Below are 19049 nucleotides of genomic sequence, written 5' to 3' on the forward strand. Positions count from 1 at the left end.
GCTAGGGCAGGTCAGGATCTTTGTTGTTTGCAGTTTGACTCTACTTATAAGTGAGTACATATGGTATGTAATATCTCATACAACTATCCTCCATAGTATTGGCATGAAAGATTTTCATGTTCTGTAATATTAAGTACTCCAAGTCCAATAAGCATTAATATTTTAACATGAATTATCTTCTCCTTAAAACATCTTCCCTATCAAACCCAAGTTAAATGTGTTCCATTGCCTCAAAAATCTAGCCCTCAAGCTAAAAATGACATTTACCATATTCTTTGGTTTGCTTTTGGTATGAAAGTGCAAGGTTCAGATGATATCCATTAGGAAGCAGTTGTGTGGATGCCCTAACCTTATGAGCTTTTATGTGTAAGAAATTCATGCGGTCTTGGGTTAGTTCCTTGTAGTAAATAACCCACTCAACCCAGGACAACAGCCAAAGTGGAAATATCTTCTTTAAGTCATAATAACAACTGCAGCCTCCCTATTCTAACTGGATGAATCCACATCAAGCACCATTTCTGAGCCCTGATGGGATCCTGCAGACACCCCTGGTACAAAGAATACAAAGAAGACAGTCGATTCAAGACAAAGGACTGACTGACATGAGTGGAGGCCTGTTTTTTTATCCATGAAAGCTGGGATGACCATCATGGGAGAAACTGAATCACCATGGCAGAAAGGCCTATAGTTCAGACTGACCAATAAGGCATGTATCTTAAAGATTCAGCCAAGCACAGCTAAAGTGATTAGAAAGCAGTCTTTTGCAAGAGATAACTCAGGAAGGATATGGACATCCGTTCAAATGGTGCCTTATTCAGTCACATAAGAATCCATGGAAGATTCCACTTTGGAAAATAGGTCAAGGCCTTACGTCATGATAAGATGAATTTGCAATATTGTTGGAGAGATTTTGTTCAAACCTATATTCTTCCTTCCATGATGGTGAAATGTATGACATTATGGGATAGTAGCCCTTGATTGTAATCAGATACAACTTTTCCCCCTTTAAGAGCTATTGGAAGTTAGCTATTTGTGGCACCAAGGCTTTCAAGAAAGAAAATTCTCCATTTCCCCTTATAAGCTTTCCAACTTATGAGTTGTCTTTCTCTAGGAATTTGGTTGACCACTTGTTCTGAGAACTATTTTTTTCTGTGTTCTTGTCAGGGATGCAGGCTCAGCATCTCTGGATTTCGATGGACAACCTACATTTGCTGTTTCAACAGGTAAAGGAAAGGCAATATTTTCCTGGAAATCTTACACTGCTAGATTCAAGAGGTTGTTGATCCATGATATTCCCTAAGTTGCGGGTAGTAATCTGAATTAGTAGGCACTTTGATTCCCTACTTTATGCAAGACTTTGTGAATCTGAGAGGTTGGAGGATGGAAGATAGTTTCAGACAGAAATTCTACATGAGTGGCTGTTCCAACTGGCAAGGAGGACTGCCCAGTTGATCTCAATTGCTACAATGAGGATGTACCGTTTATACTCACTTAGAAGTCAACTCAACTATAAATCACCCCACCCCTTTTAGGGATACAAAAAGCTATTTCTCTTTGACCCTCTTCCTATAAGTTTGGGTGTATTTTGCAGGTCAGATCTTTCTATGGGGTGATTTCTCATCAGTGTGTCAGATCTGCACTTTGTAAAATTAAGCAAGCCAAACTGAAAAGATGATTGGATAGGAAAAGTAATGACACGAGTGTAAAATACAATTATATTATTGAGTGAATGATGTCAGAATAAAATAAAATGACAACTTACAATTTGTTCTAATTAAATCCATTAAAATCCATGATGCCTGACATTTTAAATCCATTTAGACAATATATTTATGAATTCAATTATAAGCCACATACCAGTATGAAAATAGTTTAGAATGATCCGATTCACAATATCCCATAATATTTTAATTCCACCTCTTACAAATAAACAATGAAAGTCCAATTGTTTTTAATTCACAGTATTCTGTAAATGTCACTATCTGATATCATCTGTTACAAAGTCTAAGAATTCATCTGCTTTGTCTGATAAAGTTCTGAAATCATCCGTTGTCGTCTAGTCATTGTATATGTTATCTGACTCTATTACCTTGGCTACACTGTTGTATGTGTTTATGTTGAGATTGGGTTTTGTAAGTGACACTATAAGTGACACTTCAATCACAGTATATGATATCAATTAAAGACTGCAACTCAACATGTCAGTTGTGTGGCAAGAAAACAGTTGGTTCAAATAACACCCTCTGTTACTTGGTATTGTGCAAGTATCAAACTCGCCGCTCGATCAAAGGGCTGTCATGTGGAAAAATAGAGAGAACCATCTTTACAAGCTAAGGGATAAAGGTCAAACATTCACTGGAAGAAGTAGAACTTGACTTTGCACTGAAGAAGTACATGTATTAAATCTGCAGCTTAATCCAATGGATTTTCAACATGAAAGCAAACTGAATTCTGCCTTTACTAGCAAAGGGCTTGTGCACTAGCAGAAAACTTTGGAAATATCACTTGGGAATTAAATGTAACTAATGGAAAAGGAAAATGCTAATTAAATCAAACCTTTTATTGCATCAAGCACAGCGTTTATACAGCCAAACACAATTATTAATACAAATATAGGTTGTTAAGACTTGCATGAAAATGGAAGCAATATGCTTGCTAGTAAACACCCACATTAAATAACACTGATCGACACCTCACTATGCAGTGGGTTTTATTTAATTTACCCATAATATTTTCAAATTATTAAAATCTGAGTAACAGTAGATACAAGTATTGTGCAATGAAATGGATAAATACAGTGCATACCATATATACATTTCTAAACAGGCAATGAGGAATGAAAACACAAAAATATTTGATCTGCCAGTATTTCTTTGTAATGCAGACATCCAGAGTTTTTAACAGTACCCCTAGATTTATCAAATGTTTTTGTATGTTGTGAGTATAGGACCCAAAAAAATGAATAAAAATTTCAGTATAAAATGTCAATGTATAAGTGAGTATATACAACTGATCCCAGATTCAAATAAGGGGAATAGCAAGGATCATTTAGCACTCAGATTCCCTATCATTCTGCAAGACTTTGGGAAATGGATGAGTTATGGGAAAGGCACATAGGATTTTATCTAATTAGGGTAGGAGCTCCCACCTTTTCACCATCATAAGGGGGGAGTAGAAAAAAGGAGAGGGAGAGATGGAAAGGTCCATCAGTCAATACTTAGCTAACACTTCTATATCCATATCTCTTTCTTCCTACTCCACTCCATTTGAACTCTACTGAGAAAAAGAATCTTAAAAAAAGATTTTACCTGTAGCTGAAAAAGCATTAATCTGTTGATTGTTCTGACATTAACCTGTTCCTTACCTGTGTATGAATATTGTTGTGTGCTGAGAACCCACTTTCACATTCTGCTGTCTGAAGGGGCACATATAAAACTAGCTTAGCCACCTGGAACAAGTTTGGAAACTATCATCAGCCAGTATCTATCAATGAATTGTCTTCTAAAGATGAACCATGCTGGAAATAAGCCATTTTGGGTTTTCTAGGTATCCTATATTTTAAATGTGCATTTGTAAAACTTCCTTGAGGCAAGGTTCAAACAATGACAGAATGATTGTTCCAGGGCCCAATGTGTGAATCAAATTTAGTTTTAAGAACCATTCATGTCAAGCTGAAGAACCTGGATGTGCAAATAGTTGCCTACCTGGAAAAAAGACCTCTACTGGCATGACTTATGTCAAGACAACCACTTTATGGGTGAATGGTTGAATAAGAATTGTATACTGTGCAGAGTACATTTTCATATGAAAGACTTTAAATAAATTTCCAGGAGCTCTCGAGCATCACTGTTTTATGAGTACATGGATTCATACAAATCTTGTAAAATTCACAGTCATGTAACCTGGCAGCATGTCTGAAAAGGTATGTTTATTAAGACTGTTCCAATTTCAGGAGTGGGGGGAGTCTGCTGCTTTTGTTTTTGTTACTGGCAAGAGAAGGGCCAGGAGTTTGGTGTTGCACCTTACATTCCTGAGAAGAAAAAAACTCAAAGAAATGGCTCACTGATGAAAGAGTACATACAGATATATGTAGCCATACACAGACGTTTAAACTTATATCCAAGTTGAAAAGAGAGGAAGATAAAAAGGCAGATGACCAATTACCTGCAAAAGGCTGTGTCCACCATGGCAGCCCCATGTGTGCCACTGCTACTGATGCTGTGTATAGGAACAAAGGATCTGGAATCAAAAAAAAAATTTTATGTAAAGGTATCTGTTGACTTAACTAAATGAGTTTTAGTGACCTGGACCTTTAGACTAAAGTTCTGGACCTACAGACACCATATTATATAGACATCTTTCTTATCTAAGTGCAAGCCAACCAAAGAATTTTATCAAGAACCATACTATAGAAAAAAAGTTATTGTGCAAATTCCATTTTTCTTTTACCCAAGTTGACCTTGAACTTTTGACTCCCAAATCAATAAGCTTTGTCCTTCCCTTAAGTACAAGCCCCCAACAAACTTTAGTTTATGTGTGTGGTTTATTCCTTACAGAGTTTGTACTGTTGGATATTTTGGACAATAATAAAGTAGAATGGGAAAAGCTTGTAAGCCTCATGTACTTGAGATACAGCAAGGTTCAATTGTTGTCTTTTGTATGCTAGACTGAATAGACAGAAACTGGAGAAAGTCAACTGTACAAGCCAGCCAACTGACTCCATGATGTCTCACATGGACACACTGCACCTGAATGCAAGAATCGCTGAGATGTTAATAAGGTGTACCAGATCATACGCTGAATGAAAGTCAAACTTGAGGCATGAGGGGTTATGTCTTGCTTTCCCAGCTTAATGGGCAGGAACAGCCATTGTAAGGCACCACAGATGAGTTCCATGCACCTCAGAAAGCATAAGAGCTCATAAATTGGATCACGCAGCTTCAAGAAGGAGAAAAGGGTAATTATTGTATGAATGCCTGTATATGGCAACCTGTTCTTGGACACAAAACCATGATGCAGCATCATGACTATCACACTGTCTGATTAGAACATGTGGTAATTCAGGCCTATGGACAGGGTATGCACAAACACAGGATTTGTACCCTGGTTGTTTTTGTTGTTGCTGTTGTGGGGTTTAACGCCATTCTCAGCACAAGATAGGCTATACCTGGTGGCCTGTATAATTAGTGGAGGAAGAACCCTGGAAAACCCCATGAAGAACCACCAACCCACGAGAAGCTACCTGCAAGCTTTCTCACATACCCACACAGGCACAACCCAAGACTCGAACCCACGCAGACAGAGGTGAGATGGCAATGATCCATAACGGTGAGCGCTTTAGACCACTCAGCCACTCAGGGACCCAATCTGTACCCTGGAGAGGAGGAACTGGAATTATTCAGCAAGTGTGACCCTTTGCTTTTTGAGCTGCTTTCTGAATCAGGCCTGATGGGGGAAGCTGCAGCTCACATTCCATGCAGCTGATTGACTTGTTGTTGTTCTAGGGTTTAATGCCATTTTTCAGCACAAGATAGGCTATACATGGCGGCCAGTATAACTAGTGGAGGAAGAACCCTGGAAAACCCAGGGAAGAACCACCGACCCATGAGAAGCTACTGGCAGGCTTTCCTACGTACCCATGCTAGCCGGCTGATTGACTAAGCAATGACTTGGGCCTTGAGGTCCAGGAATGGAGAACAAAAGGTGGTCAGCTTGTCACAGTGACGTCTATCATTAGGAAAGCCAACATGGTGCAAACTCGATGAAATACAGATGGGTGGTGAGACCACTCCATGAATATCATGTGTCCTATCCTTTATAACATCTAGCCTGCCCAGCATATACAGGACTTGCAATGAGATTTAGTATCAGGTGCACCAGCAGAGGAAGTTCTACACTGTAAGACAGATTTCTTGTAATTTGGTCCCTGCTTGTCTGAGGAGATAATTCACCATCAGAGAGTTGTTTGACAAAATCAGGACATCTTCAAATGTATGTGATCTTCCCAAGCATGGAAAGTGTTCAACAGCATCCTCTCATCAGTGACTGTTGTGAAGCAGAGAAGGAATTGCCCCCCCCCTCAACCTGATGAACTGGTTTCTATGCAGATCATAACTTGTAGCTGGGGAGTTTCCAGGGTTACATCCACAGCTAACCACTGGTGACAATGGTGTGGGAGGTGTCTCCTTTTCACACACATGGCTTGCTTGCAAAATTGAGGCACCTGCAGCCACCTGCAAAAGAATTGCTACTGCTGTAGCAGAATTCTTTTGTCCTTTGCCACAACTGACCCTTCTCTGGTACTATGCTTGACATAGCTGAAATGAGGAAGGGGCAGGCAATGAGAGCTAAGGAGTGTGATTAGTATCAATGTAACAATGATTCTGGCAGCTGGACCACTTTGAAAAAGGCTTTGACAGTACCAGCGTCTTGTATTATGTCAGAAAGGCACCTGGTAATCTCTGTAATTTTCAACTATTCAGGAAGAATTCTAAATGACAGTGGGCAGCCAGAATGGCAGGTATGAGTCTTGTACATCATTAAGGCTGAAGAGACCAGACAGTAAACCAATCTCACAGGCATTAAGGCCAACTTAAATGGGAAGTATCTTCTACTGTATTCTTCAACTCACCTGAAAATGTGGGACAACATCACAACAAAATTTCCAGAAGCAGTATTTCGCATACAGCTTGTAACACAATGCATCTGGTGATGGATGCATGGTCTTGTAAGCTGTATGTGCAATACTTCCTTCTGTAAATTCATGGTGGTGATAACAGATATCAGTCCTGTATGGGGAATCTTCACTAGGAGTGGTGTGCTATCATATCAATGTTTGCACAGGCTCTAGACAAGAATGCATGCTCAGTATGTATTTATTCCTTGTCCCACAGTTGCTTCCACAAAACATTGGACAAAACTCCTTAAGATAATGTATTGCAGACCCTCAATGGGTTTGATGAAGAGGAACGATGCATGACAAGCACAGCTTGTGGCTGTCCTCAGCGACTTTCAAATGGCTTACATTTTGCTTCAAGTTAACAACATACAGGTAAACAAAGCCAACATGTGTGACTTACTGGCCAAAGAATAGGTCCACTATGACTTGATAAACATCAAAAAAAAATGTTAACACATGGTGTAAAAACATTTAAACTGGTCAAGCCACAAAACATTATAGACAGATTACATGAAAAACATAAACATTTCCAGGAGTTATATCAATTTGCCAGTCTGAATCAAAATCTTCAACTGGTAAACGCTGATATACAGATGCTCACCTAGCACTGATATGGGTCATGCATCTGAAATAACTATTGTCCTTTATCAACTGTATATACTTGCTTATAAGTTGAGGCAAACTGCAAACAACAATGACCCTGATCTGCCATAGCATAAGCACATACGGGTGAGGGTCTGTGTTGCTTGTTGTACTGATTACTCCTAAGAAACAACACAGACACAGATCTGCCAGCATATTTTGCAATGGCAAATCTGGGTCTGCAGTTAATAGTTGGTCTTGTCTTATAAGCAAGTACTACAGTATATCATATAGACAGGCATATGAAGTTTGTCATCTTTTCAAATGGATTTGCAAGGTAGCAGAGTTTAATATGTTTGGGTCCTGTATTTCATGGAGAAATCTATATCTCCTGCAAAATTTACTACAAACAAATTACCAAAATTGACCACTAAAATCAATCAAGCATTAGAATGTTTAAGTTACCAACTGTATTACCTCCATTCACAAAGGCATTGTTTGCAGTTATGGCAAAGAAAATAGGGATCTACTAATTATACTGTGTCAAACCAGAAAATATTACAATAAACATTCCAAGAACATCTGCATATCTGAACATTTGTACATCTGGGTTTGACTGCTCAATTTAATTTTTTCAAAACATTAATGATAAAATCAATTGTCATCACTTTACTCAACTCACACTACCTATCTCTTACTATAATATCCCAGGTACCTGACACAAGCTTGATACTAAAATGGCTCCAAAACAAATGAGTTTTTTTGGGGTGGTGGTGATAAAAGTAACTTTAATTATATCATATTTACCTACTACTTCTGCGCTGACTTCCTTTACTAGGACTCTTAGTCCCCAGTCCAGATAATTATTCCCTCCTTTTATTTGTATTGGGCTAGAATTGAGAAGAACATGATCTGTCCGAGTCCTTAGTCAAAAGCCATCATACAGAATACCATTCTCTTTGGACTTGGACCTACAGTACAGGACATCAGAGTGGGGAAGGAATCTTTGGAACAGCTGCAGCTAAGTATTATGCAATTAAAATTAGTCTGACCACCAACCACCTCTACAACAACAACAAAAAAATGCATTTTAATAGTAGCAGTGAAAAGTGAAGCAGAAACCCAGGTTGGCAAAGAAATGAAACTGAATTATAATTATCGTTTAACTGAAAAGCATCTCTTTTCCACTGACAAGTCATGAAGCCCACTCCATTCACTGATTAATGTTAAGGAGAGAATAAAAACAGTCTTAATGGTAAGGTTCTTGAAGAAAGCTTCATAAGTTTTTTTTGGACAAAACCAAATGAACCCATGAAAGATTCCATCTAAGTAATTACTGAGTGAGATGTCACTTTCTAAAGCTCAAAATATCTGATCAGAAAGATGAGGGTATGACATAATGGTGGAACCGATAGTGAACCTAAAAATGTTAATAGTCGACATCAAACATTCTCTTTCCTCGAAAAGGAAGAGAAAAAATTTGCAACTGTACTTAATGGGGGAAAACTAGGATCAACTCACTTCCTACTGCACCAGTCACAGAAGATTCTCCACTTTGCATCATAAACCCTGGAAGCAGACTGCCTCCTAGCATGGATTATGCAGTTGGCAATATTGTTCCAAAACTGATCCTGACAGACTGATCAAAATTAGCCAAGTGTGGAAGTGGAGACTATGTGGGCTGTTGTGGTGGAGAAACACCCTGTGCTGCAAAAGCAAATCCCTCATCTGTGGTCATTTCCTGGCATTAATCTTCCAACAGGTTTAGCAGGTTGCTGAATCATCCTTGCTAAAGTCACAGGGGGTTACCAGTAAGAGAAGTGCAGTGGAGATCCTCACCTGATGGAGCACTTGCAGACTTATTATTTGGAAAGCCATATGCATAGAGATGATCCCACTTTAGCCTCAATGCATCTGCTACAGGCCCCATAGAGAGAATAAAAGTGGAATTTGTTGTTCAGTCTGACAGTGAACACATCCATCAAGAATCTCCCCCCCCCCTTTGAGAAACAATGCTACTATCAACCAGTGTGGAGACTATTCAGTAACCCCTTTTTGTGAGTGATCTCCAAGGCTGCCAATTAGAGAGGTTCCAGACTTCATGTAAAGGGAAGGTGCATGTGTATGTCCCCGATGCCTGAGGTACACTGCTACTAACATGCTGTCTGAGGCAACCATAACGTAATGATGCCTTATGAGGTTGACACACTTTTGTATGGTAAGGAACAATGCCCTCCATGGCACTCTTCTTGCCTGGAATGTGGCAGAGTGATTACCTCTGAGGCTGCCCATCTAAGGTGACTAAACACTTCCAGGCAATGATACAAAGCATGAGTACCTCCCTGATGCCTGAGGTACACTACTACTAATATCCTGTCTGACGCAACCACGATGCCAAGATCCTTTATGAGAATGACACACACCTGTAAGGCTAGGTATATAGTCAGTGGTTCCAAGATGTTCATATCAAGGGTTGCTTCTTCTTGGGACAAAATCCCTTAAAGAACTGCACAATCTGGCCCCATAGAGCACCCCATCCTGAATCTGATGAATCAATGTACAAAAAGGAGTGGGGTTTGTGGGGGTTGAATTGGGACAGTGATCAGAAACTGATCCTGATTTAGCCACCAACACAATCTGATAAAAGCTGGAGCCTAAGGGGAATGTAAGCTGATACAGGGTCCTTGTGCAGTCTCCAATTTGCTGTAAGCAGGAAATGTATGTAGAGGGTGCCAGTAAAGTCCACAATCAAGTTAGTTACGAGTCCCCAGGAGTGATAAAGGCAAGTCATCAAGGTCTTCGCTAGAAGAGCCATTATGAGAGACAGGATTTAATTGAACCCATCCAGAGGAACACAAAATCTCACAGGAAATTCATCCTCACATACAATAAATCCTGAGAAGGAAATAAGATCTTACTTCTCTTGGTTTATTGAGAAGACCAGGACTGCACTGTCAACCAACAGATGGTCCGGTCCTTCAAAAGAGAATCTCTGAGGATGTTGTGCGTCAATCAGTCATCAAGATACTGAAGGATGTGGATCCCTATTGGCTTCAAGTGGGATGCAGCTACCCTATCATCCAGGTAAAAGCTCTGGGGGCAGAGGTAAAGCAAAATGGAAGAGCTCAAAAGTTACTCAAATACCTCCTGGTCAAGACATAACTGGAGATATTTCCTGTGTGGAGGGAAGATGGGACGTGTCAGCCTGACATTTCTGCTCTATCTTGAGAACAAGGAAGGTACATCCAAGGCAGCATGGGTGAGGGTAGCTTTGCCTTTTGCTGATATCTGCAGTACTGCAGTCCAGGTATCATCAGACCACACACTGCCAATGCAGCAAGGTGATGAAGAGGGACATTTGTTATATGCCAGGCAGAACTTGTACATGTTGTCCCTTGCCTTGAATTTCTTGCTATGTGGACAGAGGTGAGATGTGTGGGTGATATGTAAAGGCTAGGGCCTTAGATCACTTGGTCACACAGAGCCCTTCTCAAGGTGCAATGCAGAATATAACTTGACACATGGGTGAGTAAGTAGTAGTTTTCATCTGTACAGACAGCTTTTGCTCCTTCAAGATGAGAGAATGAGTGGTTTTCCTGATTAGCACAAGTGCAAGTCATTCACAAAGTTTGGTCAAGGAACATACTCAAGAACAAACATTACCTAAAGAAAACATTTTTCTTTGATCAACAATGAAACTGACCATGGCCTTTTGAATCTCAAATCAACAGACCTCTTGTTTACCTTACCTTTCAGTTACTGTCACTGACATTTGACATGTTGACCTCCAAAACAATAGGCTTCTATCTTATCCTATATGTAAGACTGCCACATACACTGAAGGTACATGGTCATGAACTAAATTTGTTTAATGCTGAAACAGTTTTTCTTCATTCTGCCAGAGTGACAGCGACCTTTCACCTTTTCACATGAAAATCTATAGCCTTTCCTTATTACATGTCATTCACAAAGTACGGTCCTGGTCTATGATGCAAACATGTTATTGTGTTGGAACCAGTTTTCTTCTTTCACTTACAGTCATGCTAACCTTTGACCATTTACCCCCCCCCCACCAAAAAAAAAAACCCAATAGGCTTCTTTCTTAGGCCTTATTTTCAGCTATCCAAAAGAGTTTGGTAAATAAAGATGTGGAGAACTTAAGCTATTTTGTAGAAATGGGATAATAAATTGATGGGTAGACATCATAACATAAATACAATCAGCCTTAAGGTAGGTGAATAAAAAGGTAGGCAAGAATCTTACCAATTTGGTTACATACAAGGAGTTTCCTACCTTCTCTGAAGTGGGGCTATGCTAAGGGCACTTAGGATAAGACTGCATGTGAGCTAAGCACAACACATTTTAATGCCATCAAGCGGTCTGAAAGCATTATTGAAATGTGGACTAAACTCATAAAGGAATTACTAGGTAATCAGTGTATCAAAATCACCCTACTTTCCAATAAAATAACAGTGACTTTTCATTTGTATTAGTTCTTTGCATACTTTTCACTTAGAAATGGATGAGGAAACAAAAATGTCTTTTTGAAACTTCTTATCTGAATCTTCAACCTAGCTCCTCTCTATCAGAAATATTCTGGTTAAAATTGGGAAAATATTTATTTTTGGACAGGGAATAGGGCTGAAAATCGGTTTTCGAAAGGACCAAGAAAGTCCCTGCCAGTGGCACAAATATGAGGATTCACTGACCTAATACAGATAAGTATGATAAAATTACTTGATGCCTGAAACTTACACAAGGCCACCACATAGAGTGGTAGTCGCTGTCCCAGGAACATGACCATCCCCTGAGCATGCCAAAAGTTGTCAACATCGGGTAGATTGTAGCTTACTGCTTCCACCCACAAACCATGAAGGACCACAGCTAGCCATAACCAACGAAATCGGCCCCCAGAGCGTAAAGCTGAAAATAATATCCAGAGTCATCAGTCATATTAAAACATGTGTAAGAAACGTCTAAAACAATTTATTTTTGCATGATTTAAACCAAATTCAAAATTGCACATGATGTAGAAAATAAATGTGAGTGAATGATTATTATCTTTGACACACCTAATACGAATTACAGTTAATGCACAACTTTTAATAATTTAAGGGGGAAAATCACCCCCTCTTTTGAAAACAATGGGAAAACTATCAAAATGCAGGGGAAATAACCAATTGAAGACAAGGTTTACATGCATGGTGCTAGATTTTCTTGCATTTAATAAGTTTTTAAGAAAATAGTTTGAATCCAGCAACTGTACATTCTAGAATAGACCCTGATGGTACCAACATTTGTGGATTTTGAAGTTGCTACAAAACAACAAATTCACAAATCCAACAAACTGTAACTCTTTAGTGGAAACAACAACACCCCTTCCCCAATACTTCAATTTAAGTAATGATGCAAAGGATTGTGTTCCAAAACCATGAAATTGAGATCTATGAAAATAAACGAACTCCTGGTAATTCAATTATTTTGTGACTGTACATCCAGCCAGCTAGCATGACAGAATGTTAAGTTTTGACAAATTTAATGATGATATAGGTAAAATACAGGTATAGAGCTGTACATGTGTGATTAAGTCAGGTATGGGAACAGAGCTGTGCAAATGTGTGTATAAGTAAGGTACAGGTAGAGAGCTGTATGAATGTGTACAAGTCAGGTACGGTATAGAGCTGTATGAATGTGTGTAAAGGTCAGGTGAAGGTATAGAGTTGTATGAGTATGAATAAGTTAGGTATGGGTACAGAGCTGTACAAGTGTGTATAAGTCAGGTATGGGTACAGAGCAATACAAGTGCATATAAGTAAGGTACAAGTATAGAGCGGTATGAATGTGTGTACAGGTCAGGTAAAGGTATAGACCTGTATGAATGTGAAAAAGTCAGGTACGGTATAGAGCTGTATGAATGTGTGTAAAGGTCAGGTCAAGGTATAGAGTTGTATGAGTATGAATAAGTCAGGTATGGGTACAGAGCAATACAAGTGCATATAAGTAAGGTACAGGTATAGAGCGGTATGAATGTGTGTACAGGTCAGGTAAAGGTATAGACGGTAAGACCTGTATGAATGTGAAAAAGTTAGGTAACAGTATAGAGCTGTATGAATGTTTGTATAGGTCAGGTATAGGTACAGAGCTGTATGAGTGTGTGCATAGGTCAGGTACAAGTGCAGAGCTTTGTGAGTACATGTATAGGTCAGGTACATGTACAGAGCTGTGTGAGTGTGCATATAGGTCAGGTACAAGTACAGAGCTGTGTGAGTGTGTATAAAGGTCAGGTACAAGTTGTTGTTGTTGTAGGGTTTAACGCCATTTTTCAGCACATGATAGGCTATACATGGCAGCTAGTATTAATGGTAGAGGAAGAACCCAGGAAAACCCTGGAAAGAACCACCGACCCATGAGAAGCTACTGGCAAGCTTTCTCACATACCCACATTAGCCAAATCCGAGACTCGAACCCATGCAGACAGAGGTGAGATGGCAGTGATCCGTAATGGAGAGCGCTTTAGACCACTCAGCCACTTGGGGCCCCTCAGGTACAAGTACAGAGCTGTATGAATGTGTGTACAGGTTAGGTACAGGTACAGAGCTTTATGAATGTCTGTATAGGTCAGGTATAGGTACTGAGCTTTATGAATCTGTATAGGTTAGGTACAGAGCTGTATGTGTATGTGTAGGTCAGGTAAAGGTACAGAGCTGTATGAATGTGTGTATAGGTCAGGTAAAGGCATAGAGGTGTATGAGTGCATGTATAGGTGAAGTAAAGGTACACAGCTTTGTGAGTATGTCTTTAAGTCAGGGACAAGTACAGAGCTGTATGAATGTGTGTACAGGTTAGGTACAGGTACAGAGCTTTATGAATGTCTGTATAGGTCAGGTATAGGTACTGAGCTATATGAATCTGTATAGGTTAGGTACAGAGCTGTATGTGTATGTGTAGGTCAGGTAAAGGTACAGAGCTGTATGAATGTGTGTATAGGTCAGGTACAGATACAGAGCTGTATGAGTGTGTGTATAAATCTGGTACAGGTAAAGAGCTGTATGAATGTGTGTATAGGTCAGGTTAAGGTACAGAGCTGTATGAATGTGTGTATAGGTCAGGTAAAGGCATAGAGCTGTATGAGTGCATGTATAGGTGAAGTAAAGGTACACAGCTTTGTGAGTACGTCTTTAAGTCAGGAACAAGTACAGAGCAGTTTGAGAATGTGTATAGGTCAGGTACAGGTTGAGAGGTATGTGAGTGTATGTATAGTTCAGGTACAGGTACAGGGCTGTACATATGCATAGGTCAGATACAGGTACCAAGATGTGTGAGTGTGTGTATAGGTCAGGTCTAGGTACAGAGCTGTGTGTTTGCATAGGTCAGGTGTAGGTACTGAGACGTATGTGTATAGGTCAGGTATAGGTACAGATTTGTGTAAGTGTGTGTATAGGTCAGGCAAAAGTACAGAGCTTTGTCAGTATGTGTATAGGTCAGGTACAAGTATAGAGCTGTACATATGCATAGGTCAGATACAGGTACCAAGATGTGTGAGCGTGTGTATAGGTCAGGTCTAGGTACAGAGCTGTGTGTTTGCAATAGGTCAGGTGTAGGTGCTGAGATGTATGTGTGTATAGGTCGGGTACAAGTACAGAGCTGTGTGAGTATGTGTATAGATCAGGTACAAGTACAGAGCTTTTGAGGTGTGTGTGTGTGTGTGTGTGTGTGTATTTAATATCTTACCATGTATCAGTGTGAGGACAAAACCAGTTAAGAATACCAGCTCACATTTGAGGTAGCTGTCATGGAGCCTGTATATTTCTCTGGGATCTCGGAATGTAACCCACCATCTCAGAGTCTGCATGATAAGTCAAATGTGATTTCAGTTAAAAATGTATTTGGGGGGAGGGGGTAGACTACTTCTAATGCTGTAACACCTACCTGTTGCTACTGTATAGATTAATCTTTTCCTGGCAGAAAATATCCTTGACTGTATGATAAGAATTGATCATCCCATTGGGTGACTTCTGGAAAAATTTCATATCTAATTCATGACCCTGGCCAATGCACACTAGCCCTTATTTTCTTTTTAGATGCAACCCTAAAACTAATGGAACATCAGTATGGGGTGGGCAGAAGGAATCTGGCAACAGCAACAGGTAAGTATTATATCCTAAAAATGAGTCCTCCCCCCAAACTACATTTTAATATCAGTAATACACAATCTGTTACTGTATAGTTCAATATGACAGTTCAGTGGGAGGCTTTTGATCCCACAAACAGGTGAAGAAAAAAGGAAGAATACTCACACTTAAGTGTATAAATGTAGACTACTCTCAGATGGTATCCTCATGGGTCACCTTTCTGCTAGTACCATCCATTCCAAAGAAAATATGTCTTCATTTTGGTGAGCCTATGAGTGAAGGCAGAAGGAGAATGCCATGTTACATTGTCAAAATGGAGATTTAATCTCATCCTTCAGGGATGAACACGTTAGATAGGTCCATGAGGTCACAATGGCTTGAACTTCATGGGCTTTGATCTCCATGTATGAAAGGTCCCTCTTGGTAAGGCACTGATAAAACTCTCTTGACAGTTACAATTATCTGCCTCAAAATGGTGGAAGCTGAAATATCAACCAAGCCCTTAAGGGGAAGGAAATACCTCCTACCCTTTCTTCTTCCTTTAGAAGCTGCCCAAAAAAATGTGTAAAGCTTCCATTGAGCATAAAAGTCTGTCTTGATTATCCCCAGTGAAAAAGTGACTGAGACTGGGGGTCTCAATCATGAGTGGAGCAAATGACTGAAGCTGAGAAGAGAAACTAACACATAATTTCCACGCAACCTAAAACAGCCCTGGAAAGACATACAGCTCACTCCTTTGTCTTATGGATGTTAAGGCATACAAGAACAGTCATGAGGGTCTCTATAGAAGCTTTGTAGGGGATTTTACTTACAGACCAAAAAACACAAGAGATTTCAGCTAGACATTTCAATAATTTGAGTTTGTTGGATGGGGCTGCCATATATACCTAGATAGTAGAAACCAAGAATTGTCTCTCGTCAAAATGGAACAGAAGTACTGTGCTCAGATAGCGGCAGATAGGATTAACACATTTCCTACTGCACCAATCACAAAAGATTCTCCATTTAGCATTGTAGACCTTGGATGCAGATCATTTCCTAGACTGAATGACGCACCTCACAACTTTGAGTACTATCTCAACTTTGTGTTTCTGTTCCATGGACTCAGGAGACTAATGTTAAGCAGACACCTAAAAAACAGGAAATCCACTAGGTCACCAAGAGAATGCTTGTTACATATAAGCGCTGGACAAAGCCATCAGTTTACACCGTGATGGCATACTCAAAGTTCATGATGTGCAATGGTTTCACCCTGCCTTAAGCAGTCATTGAAGCATATCTACAGTCAATGTTAACTAAACTTTTGATTCATAAGGAAAGCATTGTTTAGATAAAGGCTCACCAGTTATTATGTACTTTTGAGAGAGTGATGTATGTAAGGTGAAGTTATTTGCATATAAAACATGCACAATGGAGAGAATGTTGGCATACCTCTATGCTACACTAATGTAATGTTGATGATATTTCTTTGGATATTGTACTTTTGGAAACTGTACATGATCTAAGCACACTGTTAATTAAATGACTGCTCCCTTGTGCTAAAATATCAGCCTGAATTAGTCTAAAGTACACTATCCATAGCAGCTATTAAAATAGGGAAAATGAATTCTGCCAGACTATACAATACCATTTTCTGAAAGTGCAATCAATGAAATACCAAATATATAAAATGTAAAAAAAAGTTATCGGCTCTTTTTTTATACAATTTACCTCTGAAGTTCAGGAAGTAAAAATGACCAAGTGAAACTAGCAGTTTTTGAAAGGTGCATATCTGGAGTAAGGCCAAGCTGTATACTTTATAACCCATATTACACCCATCAATCATACACCAAAATAAAGGGAATTAAAGGTTCTTTGAATTATACCTAAGATATACAAGGTCTTTTTTAAATAGCCAGTATAACCAGTGAGGAAAGCTGAGGAAATTCTTTTTCTTTAAAATTCTAACCCTATGCAAAATATGAAACTGTAGAGCACCACCATACCATGTGAATCATTGCAGTTTTTAAATTGCTTGTACTCACTTTACTTCAGTCATACTTGTCAACGTAACTGAAAGAAGGTAGATGCCTAAAGCAATTTGTTTGCTAGATGGTGGATGAAGTAGTAATGCTATCACAGCAGAAATGAACATTGCCTTTTGTGAAGTGTGACAGGTATAGTTGGATATCTTTATCTATTTTTCTGCAAATTACAGCTTTTTCTGATGAAGAAAATTCATCCTTGAGAAGTGAGAAAAGTTACAGCCTTTATTCATTAGGGTCAGGAGTCATTCAATAGTTAAAACATGTCAGTAAAGGTGGCAATGTTTCAAATCAGGCAAAATAAATGTGTACTTCTATGGCACTGGTTTTAAAATTAGAGTAGGTAGGTAGATTTTATTTTAAAGCATTATATATACCCTTTATATATATTAATGATCAGTATATATAATCTACTAAGCACTTTTTGCTCAATTAGTCAATTAGATGCACAAATAAAATTGGGAAGTTTTAATTATTATTTTTTTATTCCTTGGGGGAAAAAAGTGCTAAGGTCAGCAACGAAAGTGAGCTGACTGTAAACACACATGCAGGGGGAGGGCCTCATTGGTCACAAAGACAGTTTTATGCTCTTGGCAAACTGAGCAACTAGCTAATCCAGATATTGTTTTTGAATAGCTGTTTCTAAGACTGAGTTACACAAGTTGGAAGACCTAAGAATCAGTCATCTGTTTTACAGTCTGCTGTCAATCAGTAATAAAATTATGTCCTGCCACAAAATGAATTATAATCAGCTACTATTTCAAGACAGTGATAAACTTATTTACAAGATGGATTAAAGAGAGCAGGATAAAAAACATTGTTAAAGGGCAAAACAGTATACAGAGGTCACCTGTGTACAAAAGGCTGTTTTGCCTTTTCCCATGGGTGGCATCTCCTTTGTCATTAATTCAACCTTTTAAAAAAAAAACAATTCTTTGCTTGAAGTGCAAATTAAACTTCAAAAATACATTACACTAGGGACTGTCAAAAAATTTATCTTGTAACTCTGCAAACTACCACAATCAATTAATCTTTTCACTGCCACTGCCATTGTTTTAAAGTGAATATTAATTGCCATTTTACAATTTTATCACCTTTAGCAGCTTTTGCAATTGCTAGCTTCAACTCAGACGTGGCTAGATACTGACTAAAGGAAAGTTGTAGGCTTATTCTTTTACTGTTCCTGATGAAAAGTTTACACAGGGTCAAGATTTGGGAGATATAGGACAAAAAACTGTGGGAAACCCATGACCTGTGCTCAATGTGCAACACTACACAATTAAAAGTAATGACTTGTTGATAACCTCCTTCTGGAGAATGAAAATGGCAAAAGTCATAGTAAACTGAACACGAATTATCTCATTAAAACAGGACAGAATCTAGATGAGGTTGCAAACAAAACTGGCAAGGACAGGGATAACTAAAGACCTGAGCCAGAAAAATGAATAAAACAATTTTCAATCACAATAAATGTTACCTGGACAACCCTGTGTTTGTGTGTGTGTGTGGTAACCTAACTGCAAGGCATGAAAAAACAACACTTTTTCTCAACAGCAAATTCCTATCAGGAATAATACTTGACCTGAGGGTAATTTCACACTATCAAAATGATGCACAAAATGATGATGTTAA

The 19049-nt window shown here is 39.0% G+C and overlaps 1 protein-coding gene across 1 annotated transcript in view; it reads right to left on the reverse strand.

Moving 5' to 3' along the window:
- The window catches only part of LOC149805824 (uncharacterized), a 48690-nt gene that overhangs the window by 25575 nt on the left and 4066 nt on the right, over nucleotides 1–19049 (reverse strand). The window contains exons 2-4 of the mRNA XM_089950538.1: nucleotides 14993–15107; nucleotides 12017–12184; nucleotides 4165–4239 (exon numbers count right to left, since the gene is read on the reverse strand). Of these exons, the coding sequence (XP_089806664.1) occupies nucleotides 4165–4239; nucleotides 12017–12184; nucleotides 14993–15107 (358 nt within the window). The remainder of the gene's footprint in view (nucleotides 1–4164; nucleotides 4240–12016; nucleotides 12185–14992; nucleotides 15108–19049) is intronic.

The sequence above is a fragment of the Sinohyriopsis cumingii genome, chromosome 2 (genome assembly GCF_028554795.1).
Source record: "Sinohyriopsis cumingii isolate HCF-2022 chromosome 2, ASM2855479v2, whole genome shotgun sequence".
Taxonomy (NCBI): domain Eukaryota; kingdom Metazoa; phylum Mollusca; class Bivalvia; order Unionida; family Unionidae; genus Sinohyriopsis; species Sinohyriopsis cumingii.